Source organism: Elephas maximus, chromosome 22 (genome assembly GCF_024166365.1).
Source record: "Elephas maximus indicus isolate mEleMax1 chromosome 22, mEleMax1 primary haplotype, whole genome shotgun sequence".
In the NCBI taxonomy this organism is placed as follows: domain Eukaryota; kingdom Metazoa; phylum Chordata; class Mammalia; order Proboscidea; family Elephantidae; genus Elephas; species Elephas maximus.
The window spans coordinates 51,273,339-51,293,233 of record NC_064840.1 but is presented as its reverse complement, the minus strand read 5'-3'; the positions used below and the strand labels follow the sequence as shown (position 1 = coordinate 51,293,233).

The following is a 19,895-nucleotide window of genomic DNA, read 5'->3' as shown; positions in this document are numbered from 1 at the left end:
AATCCCAGAGACAATGCTCCCCAGAACTTCTGACGGCACAGGACAGGAACCATCCCCGAAGACAACTCATCAGACATGAAAGGGACTGGTCGGGGGGGGGGGGAGGGGCGGAGAGAGATGCTGATGAAGAGTGAGCTAATTAAATCAGGTGGACACTTGAGGGTGTGTTGGCAACTCTTGACTGGAAGGGTGATGGGAAGATAGAGAGAGAGGGAAGACGGCAAAATTGGCATGAAACGAGAGACTGAAAGGGCTGACTCAATAGGGGGAGAGCAAGTGGGAGAAGGGAGTAAGATGTATGTAAACCTACATGTGACAGACTGATTGGAATGGTAAATGTTCACTTGAAGCTTAATAAAAATTAATTAAAAAAAAAAAAGAGAGATGGAAGGAATACACAGAGTCATTATACCAAAAGAAAGTGGTCAATGTTCAACTATTTCAAGAGGTAGCATATGATCAGGAACCGATGGTACTGAAGGAGGAAGTCCAAGCTGCACTGAAGACATTGGTGAAAAAAGGCCTTCAGGAATTGACAGAATATCAATTGAGATGTTTCAACAAACGGATGTAGAGCTGGAAGTGCTCACTCATCTATGCCAAGAAATTTGGAAGAGAGCTACCTGGCCAACCAACTGGAAGAGATCCATATTTATGCCTATTTCCAAGAAAGGTGATCCAACCAAATGTGGAAATTACCAAACAATATTAATATCCCAAGCAAGCAAAATTTTGCTGAAGATCGTTTAAAAGTGACTGCAGCAGTATATCCACAGGGAACTACAGAAATTCAGGCCAGATTCAGAAGAGGATGCCAAACCAGGGATATTATCGCTGATGTTAAATGGATCCCGGCTGAAAGTGGAGAATACCAGAAGGATGTTTACCTGTTTATTGACTATGCAAAGGAATTTGACTGTGTGGATTATAGCAAATTATGGATAACATTGGGAAAAATGGGAATTCCAGAACATTTAATTGTGCTCATGAGGAACCTGTACATAGATCAAAAGGCAGTCGTTTGAAAAGAACAAGGGGATACTGCATGGTCAGGAGAGGTGTGTGTCAGGGTTGTATACTTTCACCATACCTATTCAATCTGTATGCTGAACAAATAATCCGAGAAGCTGGACTAAAGGAAGATGAACAGAGGATCAGGATTGGAGGAGAACTCATTAGCAACCTGCATTATGCAGATGACACAACCTTGCTTGTTGAAAGTGAAGAGGACTTGAAGCCCTTACTAATGAAGATCAAAGACCACAGCCTTCAGTATGGATTACACCTCAACATAAAAAAATCCTCACAACTGGATCAATAAGCAATATTATGATAAACGGAGAAAAGATTGACGTTGTCAAGGATTTCATTTTACTTGGATCCACAATCAACATCCATGGAAGCAGCAGTCAAGAAATCAAAAGATGCATTGCATTGGGTAAATCTGCTGCAAAAAAAAAACCTCTTTAAAGTGTTGAAAAGCAAAGATGTCACCTTGAAGACTAAGGTGCGCCTGACCCAAGCCATGGTATTTTCAATCACATCATATGCCTGTGAAAGCTGGACAATGAATAAGGAAGACCGAAGAAGAATTGACGCCTTTGAATTGTGCTGTTGGCAAAGAATATTGAATATACCATTGACTGCCAAAAGAACGAACAAAGCTGTCTTGGAAGAAGTACAACCAGAATGCTCCTTAGAAGCAAGGATGGTGAGACTACGTCTTACCCACATTGGACATGTTGTCAGGAGGAATCAGTCCCAGGAGAAGGACATCATGCTTGATAAAGTACAGGGTCAGTGGAAAAGAGGAAGACCCTCATTGAGATGAATTGACACAGTGGCTATAACAGTGGGCTCAAGCATAACAACAATTGTGAGCATGGCACAGGACCGGGCAGTGTTTTGTTCTGTGGTACACAGGGTCGCTGTGAGTTGGAACTGACTTCACAGTGCCTAACAACAACGACAACAATTAAGGTGATTAGCTGAAGGCTGTCAAAGAGGCCAGTCTGAGTAGTCTATTCTGGAATAGATCGAGTAGGTCATTAGACGAAACCATTTCAGTTATCTGTGGATTTTCAAAAGTCTTGAGAGTCAAGCCGTGCAGGACACATGACAGACTGTCCCTGAACAATGTCTACCCATGCCCTGGCATCTCCGCTTTGGACAGCAGAATTCTTTATAAGCCACAGGGTTCCAGAGTCATTTTGGGTTTGAGAATCTCTTTCTCTTGCCATCACAGTTTATGGAATTTTTGGGTCATAACATTTTCCCTTTGACATTCTACAGACACCGTTGCATTTTCTTTGGGCATATGAAGTGCTAAGTGAAATCTTCAAGCCTCTTGTCTTTTTTTTTTTTTAATTCCCAGAGAAAATAATTTTGCCATGAATCTTTATCAATATTGATTGTCTTTTACTTATTATTGTTTTTCTGGAACATAGTGAACCCCTTTATAAATTCTCTTTTTCCTTTGTTTCAAGAAAATATTATTTCATTTTGTTTTTTCTATTCCAATAGCTTTGTTTTCTTCCTGAGGTATACTGATTATCCATATGTTAGCTCTCCAGCTCAAGCCTCCATATTTTTAAGTTTTTTAACTGGTATAATTTCTTTGGCTTTTGCCTTGAATTCCACGTAGTTTTCTGTGTCTATGTGGAGTTTTTGATGTGTGAGAGGAGTTTTTATTCACAAAAAGCTTCTTATGATTATTTAAATTTTGAGATATTACTTTATAAAAGTAACAACTCTAAATACCTGGTTTTCATTAAGCATTTATTTTCCATATACAAATATTATTTTATGTATATATCTAATATATTTTCTATAAAATGAGAAAAACTCATAAATTCAAGATGACAGAACAAATTTCCCTTAAACATTTATTCCCATTTTCCCCTCATATTTATTAAAGTTATTGAACATTTTAACTGGATTTATACATTTGATATATCTGACTTTTTTTCTTGAATTGAAAATTTTATTGAGATAATCATAGAGTCATATACAGTTGTAAGAAATAATAGAGAGATCCCACATGCCCTTTACTCAGTTTCCCTCAATGGCAACATCTTATTAAAAAAAAAAATCCCTCTAGCTTTCTTCTTTGATCCATGAGTTATTTGGAAGTATGTTGTTTAGTTTCCAAGTGTTTGTAGATTTTCCTGTTATCTTTCTGCTATGGGTCTCTAGCTTGATCCCATTATAGTTGGAAAACATACTCTGTTGATTTGCTTTAAATTTGCTAAGGCTTGTTTAATGGCCCAGGATACGGCATATCTTTTTTTTTTTTTTAATAATTTTTATTGAGCTTTAAGTGAACGTTTACAAATCGAGTCAGTCTGTCACATATAAGCTTATATACACCTTACTCCATACTCCCACTTACTCTCCCCCTAATGAGTCAGTCCTTCCAGTCTATCCTATCGTGACAATTTTGCCAGTTTCTAACCCTCTCTACCCTCCTATCTCCCCTCCAGACAGGCGATGCCAACACAGTCTTAAGTGTCCACCTGACACAAGTAGCCCACTCTTCATCACCATCTCTCTCCAACCCATTGTCCAGTCCCTTCCATGTCTGATGAGTTGTCCTCGGGAATGGTTCCTGTCCTGGGCCAACAGAAGGTTTGGGGACCATGACCGCTGGGATTCCTCTAGTCTCAGTCAGACCATCAAGTCTGGTCTTTTTATGAGAATTTGGGGTCTGCATCCCACTGATCTCCTGCTCCCTCAAGGGTTCTCTGTTGTGCTCCCTGTCAGGGCAGTCATCGATTGTGGCCGGGCACCATCTAGTTCTTCTGATCTCAGGATGATGTAAATCTCTGGTTCATGTGGCCCTTTCTGTCTCTTGGGCTCATAGTTGTCGTGTGACCTTGGTGTTCTTGTTCTTCATTCTCCTTTGATCCAGGTGGGTTGAGACCCATTGATGCATCTAGATGGCCGCTTGTTAGCATTTAAGACCCCAGATACGGCATATCTTGATAGATGTTCTCTGAGAATTTGAAAAGAATGTGTAGTCTACTGTTGTTGGGTGGAGTATTCTGTACATGTTGATTAGATCCTGCTGGTTGATAGAGTTGGAGAGTTCTTCTGATATCTTTGCTGATTTTCTGTCTAGTTGTTCTATCAATTGTTGAGAGAGCCAAAAACAAAACCAAACCCACTGTCGTCAAGTCGATTCCGACTCAGGGGTGTTGAAATTGCCATCTATAATTGTGGATTTGTCTATTACTCGTTTCAGCTCTATCAATTTTTGCTTCACATATTTTGCAGCTCTGCTGTTTGGTACATGCACAGTAAGAGCTGCTGTGTTTTCCTTTTGTATTGACCATTTTTTTGTTATATTAAGTCCTTATCTGTCTCTGGTAATTCCTTTTGCTTTAAAGTCTTCTTTATCCAGTACTAATCTAGCCACTCCTTCTCCTTTAATTATTTGCATGCTATATCTTTTTTCATTCTTTTACTTTCAGTCTGCCCATATTGTTATATTTGAAGTTTCTTTTATGCAGCATATAATTCAATCACGTTCTTTTTATAAATTGACTCTGCCAATCTCTGTGTTTTAACTGGAGTAATTAGACCATTAATATTTAGGGTAATTACAGATACTTTAGGGCATAAATCTGCCATTTTTTTAAAAAAGTTTGCTCTCTGTTTTCTTTTTCCTAGCTTCCTGTGGTTTATTTGGATGTTTTTAAGAATTCTGCTTTGATTTATTTATATAGTGTTTTTGAGTGTATCTTTTTATATGGCTTTTTTAGTGATGGTTCTGGGTATCACATAACTTATCACAATCTACTGGTACAGTCATTTCATAAATTTGAGTGGTAAAACTCCCTTTATGTCCCTTTATCCTCCCCCACTTATACTATAATTGTCTTAAATATTTCTTCTATATATATTTTGAATGACATCAGACAGTGTTACAATTTTTGCTTCAACAGTCAAATATAATTTAGAAGGCTCAAAAGAAGAAGGAAATCTATTTTCCCATAGTTTTGCTTACTGTGGTGTTTCTTTCTTCTTGATATTCTAAGATTCTTTTATTGTTTCCTTTCTATTTAGAGAACTTCCTTTCACTATTTTTCAGGCTAGGACAACTGGTGACAGATTGTTCTAGTTTTCCTTCATCTGAGAGTGTCTTGATTTTCACTTCATTTGTGAATGGTGTTTTCACTGGGTATAGAATTCTGGGTTGACAGTTCCTTTCTTTTTCAGCACTTGAAAAATGTTTTGCTACTTATTTCTGGCCTCGTGATTTCTGGTAAGAAATCTGCTGTCATTTGAATTGTCTTTCCCGTATAGGTAAGGTATTTTATTTTTTTTTCTGGATGCTTTCAAGATTTTTTCTTTGCCTTTAGTTTTCAGTTTTATTATGATGACTTCATTCCCAGGGGTTGGATGTCCCTTCGGGTGGCATCATGAGGACTTGTCATGTTTCAGAATCTCTCCTTGCAACCATGCTTTGAAAAGAGACGTGTGACTTGGCTCCCCAGATTCTCTTTGCACCTGGTTTTGTCTTTATCCTGTTGTTGTTGTGTGCCACGAGTGTTCAACAGGGTTTCCTAGGCTGTAATCTTTATGGGAGCATATCGTCAGGTCTTTTCTCCTGCTGAGCTGTTGGGGGTGGGGTGCGGGTTTGAATTGTCAAACTTTCAGTTAGCAACTGAATGCTTAGTTATTGTGCCATCAGGACTCCTCATCTTTATTCTTTATTCTAGGTGCTTTTTATTCTTTTGGTGGAAATCTGGGAAGCTTGTTTTTGTAAATGTGGTATAATACCATCATCATGTTTAGAAGTGCTCTGGGAAGAATTACAAAAGGGCAAAACACATCTTAATTTTCTTCACTTCTCCTTTCCTAAGCCTCTTCTCTCAGTTAGCTCCTCTGCCTCCATCCCCGCTCATACCCTACTGATAGAGTTCACTCAGAATGTCCCCCTTTGTACCAAAACACATGTCTTAAATGCTATTAGTTCAGGGTCCTGCTTTGCTATGGGCTTCTGGATTCAGGATGATCAAAGGCTTATAGTTTAACACCTTTCAGGGAACAGAGGATTTCAACCTTGGTCTCCTAGATTATAATCGCCTATCCCACAGGCTGTTTGATGGTAAGAAATTCAAGTCATCTTTAAGGTAGGTGCTAAAGTTATTTCTGTATGGAGCGAGGTAATAACATTTGATATCCTAAAAATCACTGTGCTAGTGGCTACCCAGTCCAGTTACTCACAAGGCTCATACCCCTTGTGAATGACCCCGTAATGTGCAGTCGGCCTCTCTGCAGGATCCACCACTGGGGAGAACGAAGGGCCGTCATGGGCAAAGGGTGCTAAGAAACTTCCTTCCTCTTTATTCCTCTGTTATGACCCTAGTGGGGGGGACCAGTGGATTGGAAAATCTGATACACCAACTACCTAGCGTATGATAGCTACTGAAAAGTGTTTGCTCAACTTAATTGATATTAGGAGACTGTATGTGGTCATGGAAAAGAGATGGATTTGGAATCAGATCCACTTCCTCTCAAAGCAAGAATCTAGAATTTAATATCTTTGTAACTTTTGGCAAGTTATTTCATCTTTCTGGGTCACTGTTTTCTCAGAATTAAATACTTAGTCATGTCCTTGTGGGGATAAGTGGTAGGTGCTGGCTCCCGGTAGATGACAGGAACACTCCCTCTCCAATTTCTAAGTTGTCCTTGCGATGCCTCCCCCAGTCCGCGCGGTGGCGCTGCGCCTCCGCCGGGGGCGGGGTCTTTCCTCCGGCGCGCGAGGCGCGCAGGCTTCTGGGGACCCTTAGGGAAGCGGCGACGCGGCAGTGCGGCCGAGGTGAGTAGAGCCGGGGGCCGGCGGGCGGGCTGGGGAGCAGGTCCTCCCCGCTCCGGGTCCGGCTCCACGCCGGCCCAGGCCCCTCTCGCTCCGGGGCCGGGGAGGCGTGACTCGGTCGCAGTCCGCCGGCCGCCCGCGGGCTATCCCCTCTTCCCGTGCGCGGCGTCCGGCCCACGCGGGGAAGGCCCAAGGCAGCCCCGCCCGGACCCCCGTCCCGCCTCCGCCGCCCAGGGTGGGAGCCCGCGCGGACAGGTCCTGCCCGCCTTCCGATGGCACCGCGCTCAGTGTCGGGGCGCCAAGCCTCCAGGACCCCGGGTTCCTGCACCCGCCCGTGCGTCGGGCGGTTCGAGGTGGTCGACCCTACTCCCCTGCCCCCGTCCCAGGCGGCAGCTTGAGAGCCCGTGAGCCCCCGGCTCGGATACCATCCCTTAGCACTGGAGTGGGCGGTGCAGTGGAAAGAGCACGGAAGTAGGAGCCAGGAGATCGCTCCCTTTCCCTTCTGTTGACTTGCTTGCCCGGGGGACCCTGGGCAAGGCACTTCCCCTCCTTTGAGCTCGTTTCCTCACTTGCGAGAGAGTCGACGTTGGACCAGGTGGTCTCTCAGGCCTGTTTAGCGCCGACATTGCGGGGTTGTGGTTGGGCCAGGGATCTGTGCGCTGATCCTGGGCGCTGTCCACCTTCCCACAGGCTCTCTCACCTGTCACCCTGGCCCTTCTTTGCTTGGACGGTGTTTTCCTTTCTGCAGCCGAAAATGACTTTGTCCACCGCATTCAGGAGGAGCTGGACCGCTTTATGCTGCAGAAGCAGCTGTCAAAGTAAGCTGGCATGAGGGCGGTGGAGGGGCTGCGGCTGCCTGCGCCCGCTTTGCCGCTAGGAAGGGCAGGGCTCGCCCAGAGCCACCTGGGTCCTCCTCCCCAGTGATGCCCCCAAGATAACTGGCTTGCAGCTGGCTCACACCTTGACATTTTGTCCTAGTAGATCTCTCTGGCCTCTCTCAACTGCATCGTTTCTTGGTAACTCTCAGTATGCTGTCATGGAAAAAAAAAAAATACAGAGCAGGCTTTGGAATCAGACCCACCTCTGCTCAAAGGAAGAATCTAGAATTTTACTATGTTTGTAACTTTGGACAAGTTATTTCATCTTTGTGGGTCTCTGTTTTCTCATAAATAAAATACTAATGTTGTTGCAGAGATAAGTGACAGATGCTGGTGACAGTGAAGGGACCCAGCCCCGGAATGGGGGTGGGGCCAATAACTCCCAGTGAATCCTTGCTGTGATGACCACTATGCCCAGGGCCTTGAGTTGGCCTGAGACCCAAGGGGGTAAAAGGAGCCTAGTGTTAAGTCACCTTTAAACTGGGGGTGGACCTGGTAGGGGTTAGGCCCTAGGGGCTGGACCTTACGCCTCTGCACAGTGCTCTTTCTGGTCCCTTTCCAGGGTACTTCTTTTCCCCCCGCTCTCCAGTCGCCTCCGGTACCTGATCCATAGAACAGCAGAGAATTTTGATCTCTTGAGCAGCTTCTCTGTTGGGGAGGGCTGGAGGAGGAGGACAGTCATCTGTCACCTGGACATCAGGTGTGTATCCTTTGTATCCTATCGCCTTGGAGGGCCCTCAGCCATTCATTGTGGGTGGTTAGGGAGGGAATAGCTTGTCAGGAACCAGGGCCTGGACCCCTAAGCTGCTGCTTCTATTCCCAGCCTAGTTGCTTAAAGTTGAATGTTGCCTTTTGCAGTGGAGTAGACGTGCATTGCTTGTGGCATTCACTGACTCACGTTCAACTATACACCTGGGCAGAAAAGAGAGAGAGGGACAGAATTTAAGTAGCGAGGGTGAGTCTGCCCACCTTCCTGTCAGGGAGCTTATGCCCAGAGAGACCATGGAATGGGAGCAGCGGATCTGCTTATTTTAGTCACCTCGGTCTCCATGGGGATCTTGCAGGATGAGCATCTTATCGTAATGACAATAACCCTAGTGTTTAAAATGACATGTTTTCCTACTAACATAGTCCCTAAATGCTCCCTCACCTGGTGCTTAGCCAAAGATTGGCTATCTCTAATTCAGTTTATAACCGAGGAAGGTGGGGAGACAGAACTGGATGCTTTGGACTTACTGAGACATGGCATTCAGCCTCTGACAAGATGCCTTTCTAAGGGATTTTCGAGGGTCATTTTGGCTTAATGCCGACCTGAGTGCCTCACTTGCTTAAATGAGAGGTGGCTCTAGTAAACCATTTCCCTTTGGGCCTAATCAGCACTCTAATTTTCTCCTCCTGCTCCAGGCTACCCAATTCAGATGGCCTCTCTGGCCCCTGCCGCCCTCCTACCTCCCATCCTGGCAAGTACCATGGTCCTCGGCCCAACTCAAACCAGGGAGCGGCTGCTGGTCCCCGAGGGGCACGGGCTGGCCGGTGGCATCGCGGACGCAAGCCCGACCAGGCTTTATATGTGCCCCGGGTGCTGCGCATGCACGAAGAAGGGGCACAAACCCCTGCCCCAGGGCTCAAGGGAGAGGCTCCAGCTGATGGCATCCCAGAAGAGCCCAGAGATGTTGGTGCTGGGGACCGCAACTCTGATCAGGGACTCCCTCTGTTGATAGCCCAGGCAACAGAGAACCTAACGGGCCCGGGCCAAAGTTGTGAGAATGATCCACTGCCAGACCCAGTTGGCATTGAGGCCCCGGGGCCTGAGAGTCGCTCAGGAGAAGGAGATGGGTTGGAGGTGGCCGAACAGCTTGAGTCGAGCCTACAGCTGAACCTGGTAGAGGGGAATGAGAGTCAGCTGGAGAGGAGCGTGGCAACAGTGGAGGAGGAGAAGGAAGAGGAGGGCCATGGCAGCTACTCTGAGGACGATTATAGTGAGCTGCTGCAGGAGGTGATGAGGCTCTTAAGCCCAGAAAAGGGAGGGCGGAAGTGAGGTGGGTGTGGCTGTGGGTGGATGGAACAAAGGGTCATGACGTGGAGGGGTGGGAATGTGCCAGGCAGGCAGGGCACCGTTAGGAAACATGGGGGAGGAGCGTGGGGACTTTGCCGGAAGAGTCAGGACTTACATAGTGGAGGAGAAAGAGACTCAGGATATGGAGTCAGGAGGCGTGGATTTGTGGATTTGGGTCCCAGACCAACTACTTAGGTGCTATCTGAGCATGGAGAAGTCATTTTGCTTTTCTAAGTTTCAGCTTCCTCACTGAAAAAAAGCAGTTAACAATCATAGTACATACATACATGCTTCACAGGGTGACAGAGAGAATGTACGTGGAAGTGCTTCACAGGGCACTACAGGTAGTCCCGGACTTATGCTGGGCTTCAGTTCCGAAGACTCCCATCCTAAGTTGGTTCCAGTGGAAGTCAAAACTTTTTTTTTTTTTTTTAAGTTTTCATTGGTATTACCTTTTATTATCAGTATTTTTATAAATCCAATCTTTATTTGTCTTTGGGGGTTGACATGAGAATGAGAACATCAGCAAATTACGTGATACTACATTGTATATAGTACATATCACTAACAATAAGATGTACAAAATAAAAAAAAACAGACGGTCTTTTGCCGTAACTCGAATATGTCATAAGTCAGAGACTACTGGCACAAACATTGGTCATGAAAATTACTTTTCTGCTTGAAGCTTTGTCATACTAATCTAATCTCCTTGGCACTGTGTATCTGCCCCAGAGACTGGCTTTGCTGTTAGGTTGGGAGGGTGGTGGTGGTTAGGTGCCATCGAGTTGATTCTGACTCATAGCGACCATATGCACAACAGAACAAAACAGCTCATTGTTGCAGCCACTGTGTCAATCCACCTTGTTGAGGGTCTTCCTCTTTTCCGCTGACCCTGTACTCTGCCAAGCATGATGTCCTTCTCCAGGGACTGATCCCTCCTGACAACATGGCTAGAGTATGTAAGATGCAGTCTCGCCATCCTTGCCTCTAAGGAGCATCCTGGCCGCACTTCTTCCAAGACAGATTTGTTCGTTCTTTTGGCAGTCAATGGTATATTCCGTATTCTTTGCCAACACCACAATTCAAAGGCGTCAACTCTTCTTCAGTCTTCCTTATTCATTGTCCAGCTTTCACATGCATATGATATGATTGAAAATACCATGGCTTGGGTCAGGTGCACCTTAGTCTTCAAGGTGACATCTTTGCTCTTCAACACTTTGAAGAGGTCTCTTGCAGCAGATTTGCCCAATGCAATGCGTCCTTTGATTTCTTGACTGCTGCTTCCATAGACGTCTTTTATTGCTGTTTTATGGATGAGGAATGGAGACCAGCAAGACTTGTTTAATATCACATTGTTAATGAGGGGAGGAAAGATCCTGGACTTGCCTAGCTCTGGCTCTTACAGACTGTGTAACTTTGGGCAAATCACTTACTTCTTAGGCCATCAGTTTTCCTGTCTGTAAAACGGATCTATATAGTTTGGAGGATTATATGAAACATAGTGTACGTAAGTGCGAATCACCCAGTGGGGACGCCACACAAGTAAGTTCCCTCATGCTTCTTGATCAGCTCAGTCTGCCATCATTTCTTAGGTCCCTGCCTGGTAGGGCTCCCGTGGAAAGCTACCCTTGACCCTCCTTCCCACCGACTCAGAAGCCTACAGAATTTCTGTGTTTGGTTTTGGCACCAGTTGTTTGGAGCCATGTGTGTCAGAGCTCTCCTTGCTAAAGGGTCTGATTTCTCCCAGATAACAGACAACCTGACTGAGAAGGAAATCGAGATAGAGAAGATCTATGTGGACACAACCTCCTTTGTAGAGGGGCTGCCTGGAGAGAAGGACCTGGGCCACGTGGTGGAGATCTATGGCTTTGAACCAGCTCTCAAGACAGAGGACCTGTTGGCAGCATTTTCTGAGTTCCAGTGAGTGCCAGCAGTGCTTCGGGGGGATAGCAGGGGCAGGGTGCTTGCCTTTGGGGAAGAGTTAGAAAATCTTTTCAGGGTTGGGGGCTTGTTTTCCCTCTCTCCACCCTCCTCATTTCCTTCCCTGCCTAGTGAGCTAGAAAGAAAGGCAGCAAGTAGACATGCTTGCTTTGGGCTCCATACTCCTGAGCAGTTCAGCCCACTGGCCGTGACCATGGGGAAGAGGAGATCTGGTTTTTTGGTTGTGGACGTTCCCAAGGCCCTAGACCTGGTCCTGCTGTCACAGCAGCAACCTCTGTCCTGCCCTCCTACTTGTACACACGCCTGCTGGGACCCAGGGAAATCCTGGATCTCATGGGGGCGGTGGGCAGCCCACCCACCCACCTCCCTTTGCTCTACGTCCCAGCCAGTCAGTCATGTAGCAGACAGGGCCATCTCTGCCTGGTGCTATTTCTGAGTGAACTCGACTTGAGCAGCTCAAGTGGGGCTGAGACAGCGTGGTGATGGGGGCTGGCAGGAATGGATTGAGACACAAGTCTGCCTTTCTCTGTTTCCCCAAATTCCTTTGACTCTAACCTCGTTTTTTTCTCCCCGTTTCTTTTCTTTTTTCATTCTCTTTTTCCTTTCTCCATTTCCCCTTCCTACTTAGATTTTTAAACTCCCCCTTCCCCCTTCTTCATGGCTGTTTTTTCTGACTTTGCTTCTCAAACAGCCTTCCCTGGCCCTCCCTAAGCCTCAGCTGAGGGGCAACTGGAGGGGCAGCTGGGTGGGGCATGAGAAGTTCTTCTCTCTACCCCTGAAGGTGTGTCTGGACTGGGGACCCTGGTGACTTCCTCAGCCAGGAAGGGCAGTGCCCCCAAAGGAGCCAAATGGAGACCCAGAGCTGCTTTTGGCCTGTCATGGGCCCCAGAGTCAGTGATACCGTGCTGAACAATAGGAGTGAAAGTGTACCAGGAACAGTACCACACATGCTCTCATTTCAGTCCTGTCTCCTTTTCCCACCACCACATAAACACTTCATCTGCAGCCTCAGACCCCATGCCCTTGGCCTGGTGGTGGGAGTGCCTGTGAGGAGCCCCTTTGTCCTTGGCATTGTCCTGTCCCAGCTCTTCAAGTCCCAGCTTCTTTAGTCCTAGGAATCAGGGTCTCACATGACATACTAACAGGAGTGACATTTGTCTTTCTGAAGCAAATAGAGAAAGTTTGCAGCCAGTGATTATCTCCTTCTCCTGAGGAGGCTGGAACTTGTCTTGGACTCCTAATGTTTGGGGATTGCGGATTGGAGGGAACTTCCCTTTAGGATTCTAAGAGGAAAGGGCTTGGCCATTTGCTGTCATCACCACTGTGTCTCCTCTACCCGCACAGAGAGAAGGGCTTCAAGATCCAGTGGGTGGATGACACTCATGCTCTTGGCATCTTTCCCTGCCTGGCCTCAGGTAATGTGCCCTTCCTCTGGCCACCACTGAGAGGGGATGGGCCCTTGGTACCCAGGGAGAATCTGTTTCCCTGGACGAGGATTGTCCATCTCCAGAGTGCAGGCTAACTTGTCCAGGAGGGCTTACGGGGCTCTGCTCCCTGCCAGCCTAGTCCTGAAGGCCCAGTGGGAGCAGAGGGGTGTAGCCCCAGAAGCTCACCGTAATAAATCCTTAGCTTTCCGTATTTATGTTTGTGCCTTCAGTTTCAAGGGGTGGATTTAGGTGACATTTACTGAGCACTTGTCATGGGCCAAGCCCTGGCTATTTCCACATATTAAAGCATTGGAAGCATTCAAATACTGACACTGTGCTTCACACTAATGCATTCTCATTCAGTTTTCATGATGGCTTGAAGACGTAGGCCAGATCACCCCCATTTCACAGATGAGACTTAAGATTCCTAGGACGTCAGTGGTCTGTTCAAGGTTATGGTGTGAAAGCCAAGGACATCACCCAGGCCTCTTGACTGTAACCCCGGTGTTCCTCCCCTTCTTCAGCCACTTTTCCTGGGCTGCCCAGGGTCTGCTGCACTGCCACATCACTGTTCACTTTGGGGGTATTTACAAATAATCACACCCCCCACCCCCACACTTGGCTTCTTAGAACCACAACCTTCTGAACACCAGAGCTGCGGGCAGCCCTGGCTGGTGTGGGTCTGGTCATCCGGAAGGCCTGAAGTTTCAGAGAAGTGGGAGGCAGTATTTAGGGAGCAGTGGGGAATGGGGTGGGGTGGGAGCTCAAACTCCAGAGGGAGCCCCCTGAAGAGAAGGGAAGGAGAGGAGGTCAGAGGCTGCACGGTGCGGCGGGAAGAATGAGTACGGGGAGGGATGGGCCCTGGCTCCCTCCTTGGCTCTGCCACAAACTACCCCGACTTCAGGTTCCTCATCTGTAAGGTGGTGGGTGTGTGGGACCTGGGCCCCTTGCTGCTCTGACACGCAGTGTTCTGTCAGTAGCCCGAATGCAGCTCTGAAGGCATAACTCAGGGCAGTGAGTGCCTGTTTCCAGAGGGTCTTGGCTTGGTGAACAAAGGTAGACTGGAAAGTCCTGCACTTCAGAAGACAGGGCACCACCTCTCCTGGTGTCAGAAGTGTAGCCTCACTGGTGCGGCCCCTGACCAGCACAGGTCGGGGTGTGGTAACTCTGCACAGGCTTTCCCATCTGAGAGCACGGCACCCCCTGCAGGCTCTGGGAGACAGGAGCAGTGTGTGGTGGTGTCTCTGGCCCAGCCGGAGTGGTGTCAGAGCAGCCTGTCCCTGAGCGTGAATGGGCTGCATGTTTTGGGTGGCACCTGTGCTTCTGGGTCCTGAGGGGGCCTCACGCAGAAGAGGATGTCTTCAGATCTGCTTTCTTTCCATAGCTGCCGAAGCCCTGTCCAGGGATTTCTCATTGCTCAAGATCCGGCCCCTCACACAGGGAACCAAGCAGTCAAAGCTCAAAGCCTTGCAGAGACCAAGTAAGGAAGCTGGGGTTTTCTGGCTGAGGAGGGTGTGAGAGTGTGAGTGGGTTTGGTTTGGGCACGGTGGGTCTTCCCCTTCTGATTCATTCCCTACTTCCACATGTCTCGGCTCTTGGGGACCCCTGGGCTGCAGCCAGTTCCACTCCCCAGAGGGCCTGGGGGTGCCAAAAATGAGGGCCCTTCAGGGAGTGGTGTCTGCAGCCTGTTCGTGGTGTTGCTTTCCCGCACACGCCCTCTGTGGGTATGCTCAGGGAAAGCTGGGCCTTTCTGCTGTAGGGCCAGGGGTAGAGTGAGAGGAGCTTGGGCCTTGGGGTCAGCCCTGGCTATGATCCCGGCTCTGTCACTTATTTAAATTGACCTACAGCAGGTCAGTTAATGTCTGTGAGTTGGTTTGTTTATCTGTGCAATAAGCAGATCTGAAAGAGGGAGGATTGGATGAAATAGCATGGAGACCTGCCTGCTATGGTGATGGGCACACAAGTGTTAGTTTCTTCCCCTTCCCTCTGCTCCTTCCACAGGCCATGAAGGATGTTTTCAGAGGCTAGTTTTCTGTGGCTACACAGGGCATCCATGCTTCTGTGAATGGTACCTTGGCCTTTGTCCCAGGCTTGCTGGCAACAGTAAATATCCTTTATCTGGCTCAGAGAATTCCATCCTGATTTGATTTTCCTCACAGAAGGCACTAGAAAGCAGGGAGGTGGACAGGGTTAACCCCTCCCCATTCCCATTTTACAGATGGAGAAGCAGGGTGCAGAGGTGGTGAGAGGATTGGGTGAGGTTCCATAGGGAGCCAGGAGCAGGTAAAGCCTGGAGCCCCCAAGTGGGCCCCCACTCACTAACATCTCATCCCACCATGGGCACAGCTGGGCCTGAGGCCCCACACACATAACATTAGGGGTTGGCTGATGGCCACAGCCATGGCCTTGAATTCACATCCCTGCCCCTTGGCACTTTCCTTTTAGAGCTCCTGCAGCTGGCAAAGGAGAGACCACAGACAAACACAGCGGTGGCCCGGAGGCTGGTGGCCCGGGCCCTGGGGCTCCAACACAAAAAGAGAGAGCGGCCCGGGGTTGAGAATCTCCTGCCCTGAGGCAGTGAGGCCCCCAAGCCTGGATGCACGCCCCAAGCACTAACTTGGTGCCCAACACCAAAAGCCTTTACAGACACTACAACAGCCCTGTGCAGGCCAGAATGATTGTTGGAATCCCACTGTGGGGCGTGGTGGGCTTTAGTTTGGTCTAATTCTAGAAGTTGAAGAAAAATAAAAACTTCAAAGTTGTAATGTGATTGCTTCCAAGTGTGATGGTTTGCCATGGGACACTAGGGGGTGCTGTCCAATCTATTTTAGCCTGGGGCTGCTAAAGAAAAAGCTGCTTCTGGGAGCTTGGCAGGTCATTTTTTGCACAGGACCTGTCCAGTTTTTTGGGTGTAGGTTGCACGTCTTCTGTGACACCTGCACAGTCTCCCCTAACAACTTGGGTGTCCCAGCCTGCCGTCCTGTGCTGCACAGCAGCTGTGGGCTAATGGCCCTAACCCTTTGGGCTGGTCCTAGTGGTACCTGTCAGTCCTGGTTACAGAAGGCTCCTTGCAGAAATAAACATGAACAAAGCCAATAGGTGAAATCTGAAATGCGTGCTGAGTTTGGTTCCTCACATCTTTGTGGGACAGGGTCACAGTGCCCTCATCTCCTGCTTTGGGTAGCATTGGGCTGAGGCGGCTCTGGCTGGCACTTTGAGGTCATTGTAGGCCCCTCAGTGGGTATATGCGTATGTGGTATATGGCTTAGCAGGTTCTTGACACTAGTGGGGACCCCCACATCTGGGGGAGAACGGCTGCTTCTGGGCCCTCCACCCTCCTGGCTGCTGACTTGCACATTCTGTGTCACTACTCTCTTGCCTCGGAGCCCTTCTTTCTGCCTTTTTAGGAGACATCTGTGATTGTCTCAGTGCAGATGTCCCATCTGGTCCTAACAGCTACTGTTCGGAGGAAGCCTGCTGAGGGCGCCCATACTCTCATAGATGGTAACTTGGCCTTTGTCCTAGACTTCTTGGGAACAATAAATATCCTGTCTGTAGGTCAGAGTTAGAGTATCCTATCCTGATTTCTCTCCCCAAGGGTGCTAGAAAGAAGACAGGTGGACAGGATTGACCTCTCCCTACTCTGTGACAAGTTTCTTTAAAAAACCATGGTTCTAAAAGGCTATTAGTTGTGTTTGTGTATTTTTTGGTCATCTCCTTAGACTGTTCTCAGAGGCCAGGAGTTGCTCCTTTTGTAGTCTGTATTGAGTGAGGGCTCTTGTGGCCACATTAGGTCCCTGGGTGGCACAAATAGTTTGTGCACGTGAGAAAAGACCTGGTGATCTGCTTCCATAAAGATTACAGCCTAAGAAACCCTGTGGGACAGTTCTACTCTGTCATATAGGGTTACTGTGAGTTGGAATCGACTTGGCAGCACACAACAACTATTCTAAAGGTTGGTGCCTCGAACCAATGGTACCGCAGAAGAAAGGCTTGGAGATCTTCCATAAAGCTTATAGCCAAGAAAACTCTATGGGAGTTCTACTCTGTAGCACATAGCATGTGGGGTCGCCATGAGTCAGAATTGACTTGACAGCAATGGTTTTTTTTTTTTTGGTGGCCACACTGGACTGTAGGGGACTTAGGTGCCCAGGTCACTGCAGGGTGAAACCATAAGTTGACAAAGGGTATCTGAAACTAGGCAGTTGCTGAGAGAACACAGGAACCCTGCTACTCAGTGGCTGGGTACAGTGGTTCAAATGAAATACAAGATGCATATCATAAATCTTTTATTTGAGGTTTCAAGTATGTGTAAGTGTCTGTGATGACACATGGCGTTTGGTGAGTGTCCTCATCACCCTGACCCTGGTTATAGCACCGTTGAATTTGTTACCCACAGAATTGGAACAACAGAAAGACAAGTCACTTACACAGGTGCATTGATTTTTCTTTTGAGCCATACTTCCAAAGGCCCATATGCCCCAGGGTGGATTACCCAATAAGCAAGGTAAGCATGGGCTTAATTGTGCTTACTTACTAATCTGTAGTGCACTATTTCATACAAGCCCATGTGTACCTTGCTTACTGTAAGCCAGCACATACCATGCTTACTGGTTAATCCACCCCTATTAAATGCCACTAAATTACTTTGTGTTTCCAAGTCTGTGAAAATATAATAATGGTATCTTTAAAAATAAAAGGGCAAGGGGAGAAGCACCAAGGCTGAACTGACCTAATGAGAAACCATGTGGCAGCATTATATGTGTGGCTATGATAAACTAGAGTAGAGGCAGTTTGTTTAATTGAAAGAGAGGTTGAGAGATTCAAGTTTGCTGGAAAAGACCTACGAGGAGGAGATGTGGGGTTCAGCCTGACCACTATTGGGGTTGATAAGCTCACATTTGCCAACATGTATCTTAAGAAAATGGCCTCATAGATGTCACTATCTGTGGTGAGCTGGTGGTGTCAGACTCAGGATGGACTGTGGCTTGGATGGGACATGCTGATGACAACCAGAGTCAGTGGCTGAAACTGTGCACCAGGGGTCCTAGGCCAGACTAGCTCTTGGCGCCTGTGGTGCTGCCCACACCCTGTGGACCAGCTCAGCCCCAGGCCCTAGAGCTTCTCAGGCACCAAACATCAGGCAACACCCAGCCAAAGCCAGGAGCATCCCCTTCCTCCTGAGCTTGGACATGACTGCAGGGGGTCGAGACAGGGTGGGGTCTGGGCAAGCGAGGGGGAATGCTGTGGTTGGTTGGTCAGACTGCAGTTGTTGGGAAAGTCCTGGGGAAGATGCGGTGTGGCCTGAAGATAGGTAGTGACCATGGATGATCCTCTACCGTGTGGAGACCTGGTTAGTTATGAGTCCATTGAATTGTTCAAACTTCTTTTCCGTTTCTTCACTGTAGGAACCACCTGAGGGGTGGGAAATGGAGAAGAGTTTGGCAAACTAGATACTTGGTCCTTGCCCAGGCCAGAGCAGTTGGCCCCAGAGAGCTCTTGAGCCCCCTCCACCAGTCTGCCAGCTGGGGCTGCCACTGTGTGAGCCACAGGGCAGGGACTAGGCACTCAGCCTCTCTAGGACCAGGCGCCTACCAGGTGCTCTGTAAAAGTTGAGTGAATGAATGAATAAATACAGTGCATTTCATTTTTTATCTTCACCAAGAGTGAGGTCTATGACTTTTCCTACAGAAGAGAAAGTTCTGCTTTTCCCTTTTGTTCCCTGAGTTGTATAATCCACAGAAAAAGTTTCTTTATTGGAGACTTGGAAGTGACCTCTGGTTTTTGACAGAGAAAAACCTGATAGATGGAACCCATAAATTGCTGATGCCCACGATTTTGAGGTCAGAAGCATAATGAGTTGGTGACCTCAGTTCCAGCCCTTACATGGCTTTGGGGTCTGCTCTGGGCCATCTCTCTCTACTTGGCCAGAGCGGGCCATGAAAACTCAGTCCCCCTCCCGGCCTTCTGTGTCCATAGCTTCATTCCTGAACGTGGAAATGAGATGCTGGCTCCATTCCCCAAGCTTTGCACAAATTAGGAAGCTGCCTCTGGCTCCTCGAGAAAGTAGGGCAGCTCTTGCCTGCTTCCTGGAGCGTGGGCTGTGGGGAGGGACAAGGTGGGCCTCCCAGGGGTAGAGGCAGCCCTGGGAAGGAAGGGAGGGGCCTTACCTATGTGGCAGTTGTACATCCAGATGCGGTGGCCATCGTAGCGGGCCTTGCACTTCATGATGTTGTTGGTGTAGTCAGATTCTGCAACCTCATAGTTGGGGTTGATGACAACCTGCAGAGGAGCAAGTTGGAGGAAGCTGTTGATTCCCCCCTCAACCATCCTCCACCCTAGGCCTGGGGCTCTGCCAAGACAGCATACCAGCTTCCAGAACCCAAGTGACCTCATAAAAGGGGAGCATGGCAGATACAGTAATCCAAGAGCAACTAAGGACAGGACTGGCCAGAGGGGAGTGTGTGGGTCCTGATAAAGTCCTTGGGGGAGGCAGAGATGAGCATGGCTTGGAGGAGTGAGACCTCTGTGGATCTCTGTCTGTTTCTCTGTAGATGTAATCTACACACACACACACATACAACTCTACCAAGAGTGGGCCTTAAAAAGGGGACTACCCTCTCCTGGGTGCTCTGGGAGGCTTGAGGTTGGTGGAGAGGCAGGAGTTGGGGTCTGGGACTATTGTGGAGACTGTGTCCCCCTTCCACATCCTTCCTTCTCACATCCCCAGCTAAGAGGTCGTATCCCAAAGAAGCAGGAATAGAAAGGGC

General features: G+C 48.0%; 2 protein-coding genes across 10 annotated transcripts in view; one reads left to right on the top strand and one right to left on the bottom strand.

The window, feature by feature from the left end:
* The first annotated feature begins 6,832 nt into the window (after positions 1-6,832).
* The window catches only part of R3HCC1 (R3H domain and coiled-coil containing 1), a 56,810-nt gene continuing 43,747 nt past the window's right edge, over positions 6,833-19,895 (top strand). For 2 of the 9 annotated variants that reach the window (XM_049865245.1, XM_049865249.1), the window contains exons 1-7: positions 6,833-7,176; positions 7,514-7,641; positions 8,264-8,401; positions 9,106-9,697; positions 11,505-11,677; positions 13,043-13,113; positions 14,510-14,605. In XM_049865245.1, coding sequence (XP_049721202.1) covers positions 7,096-7,176; positions 7,514-7,641; positions 8,264-8,401; positions 9,106-9,697; positions 11,505-11,677; positions 13,043-13,113; positions 14,510-14,605 — 1,279 coding nt within the window. In that variant the 5' untranslated portion in view covers positions 6,833-7,095. Of the gene's footprint in view, positions 7,177-7,513; positions 7,642-8,263; positions 8,402-9,105; positions 9,698-11,504; positions 11,678-13,042; positions 13,114-14,509; positions 14,606-15,126; positions 16,380-19,895 lie in introns of those variants that run through there. The other 7 variants (XM_049865251.1, XM_049865244.1, XM_049865248.1 and 4 more) reach the window with 6 other exon arrangements.
* LOXL2 (lysyl oxidase like 2) overlaps positions 17,405-19,895 on the bottom strand; it is a 121,263-nt gene continuing 118,772 nt past the window's right edge. The window contains exons 13-14 of the mRNA XM_049865242.1: positions 19,296-19,407; positions 17,405-18,540 (exon numbers count right to left, since the gene is read on the bottom strand). Of these exons, the coding sequence (XP_049721199.1) occupies positions 18,461-18,540; positions 19,296-19,407 (192 nt within the window). The 3' untranslated portion in view covers positions 17,405-18,460. The remainder of the gene's footprint in view (positions 18,541-19,295; positions 19,408-19,895) is intronic.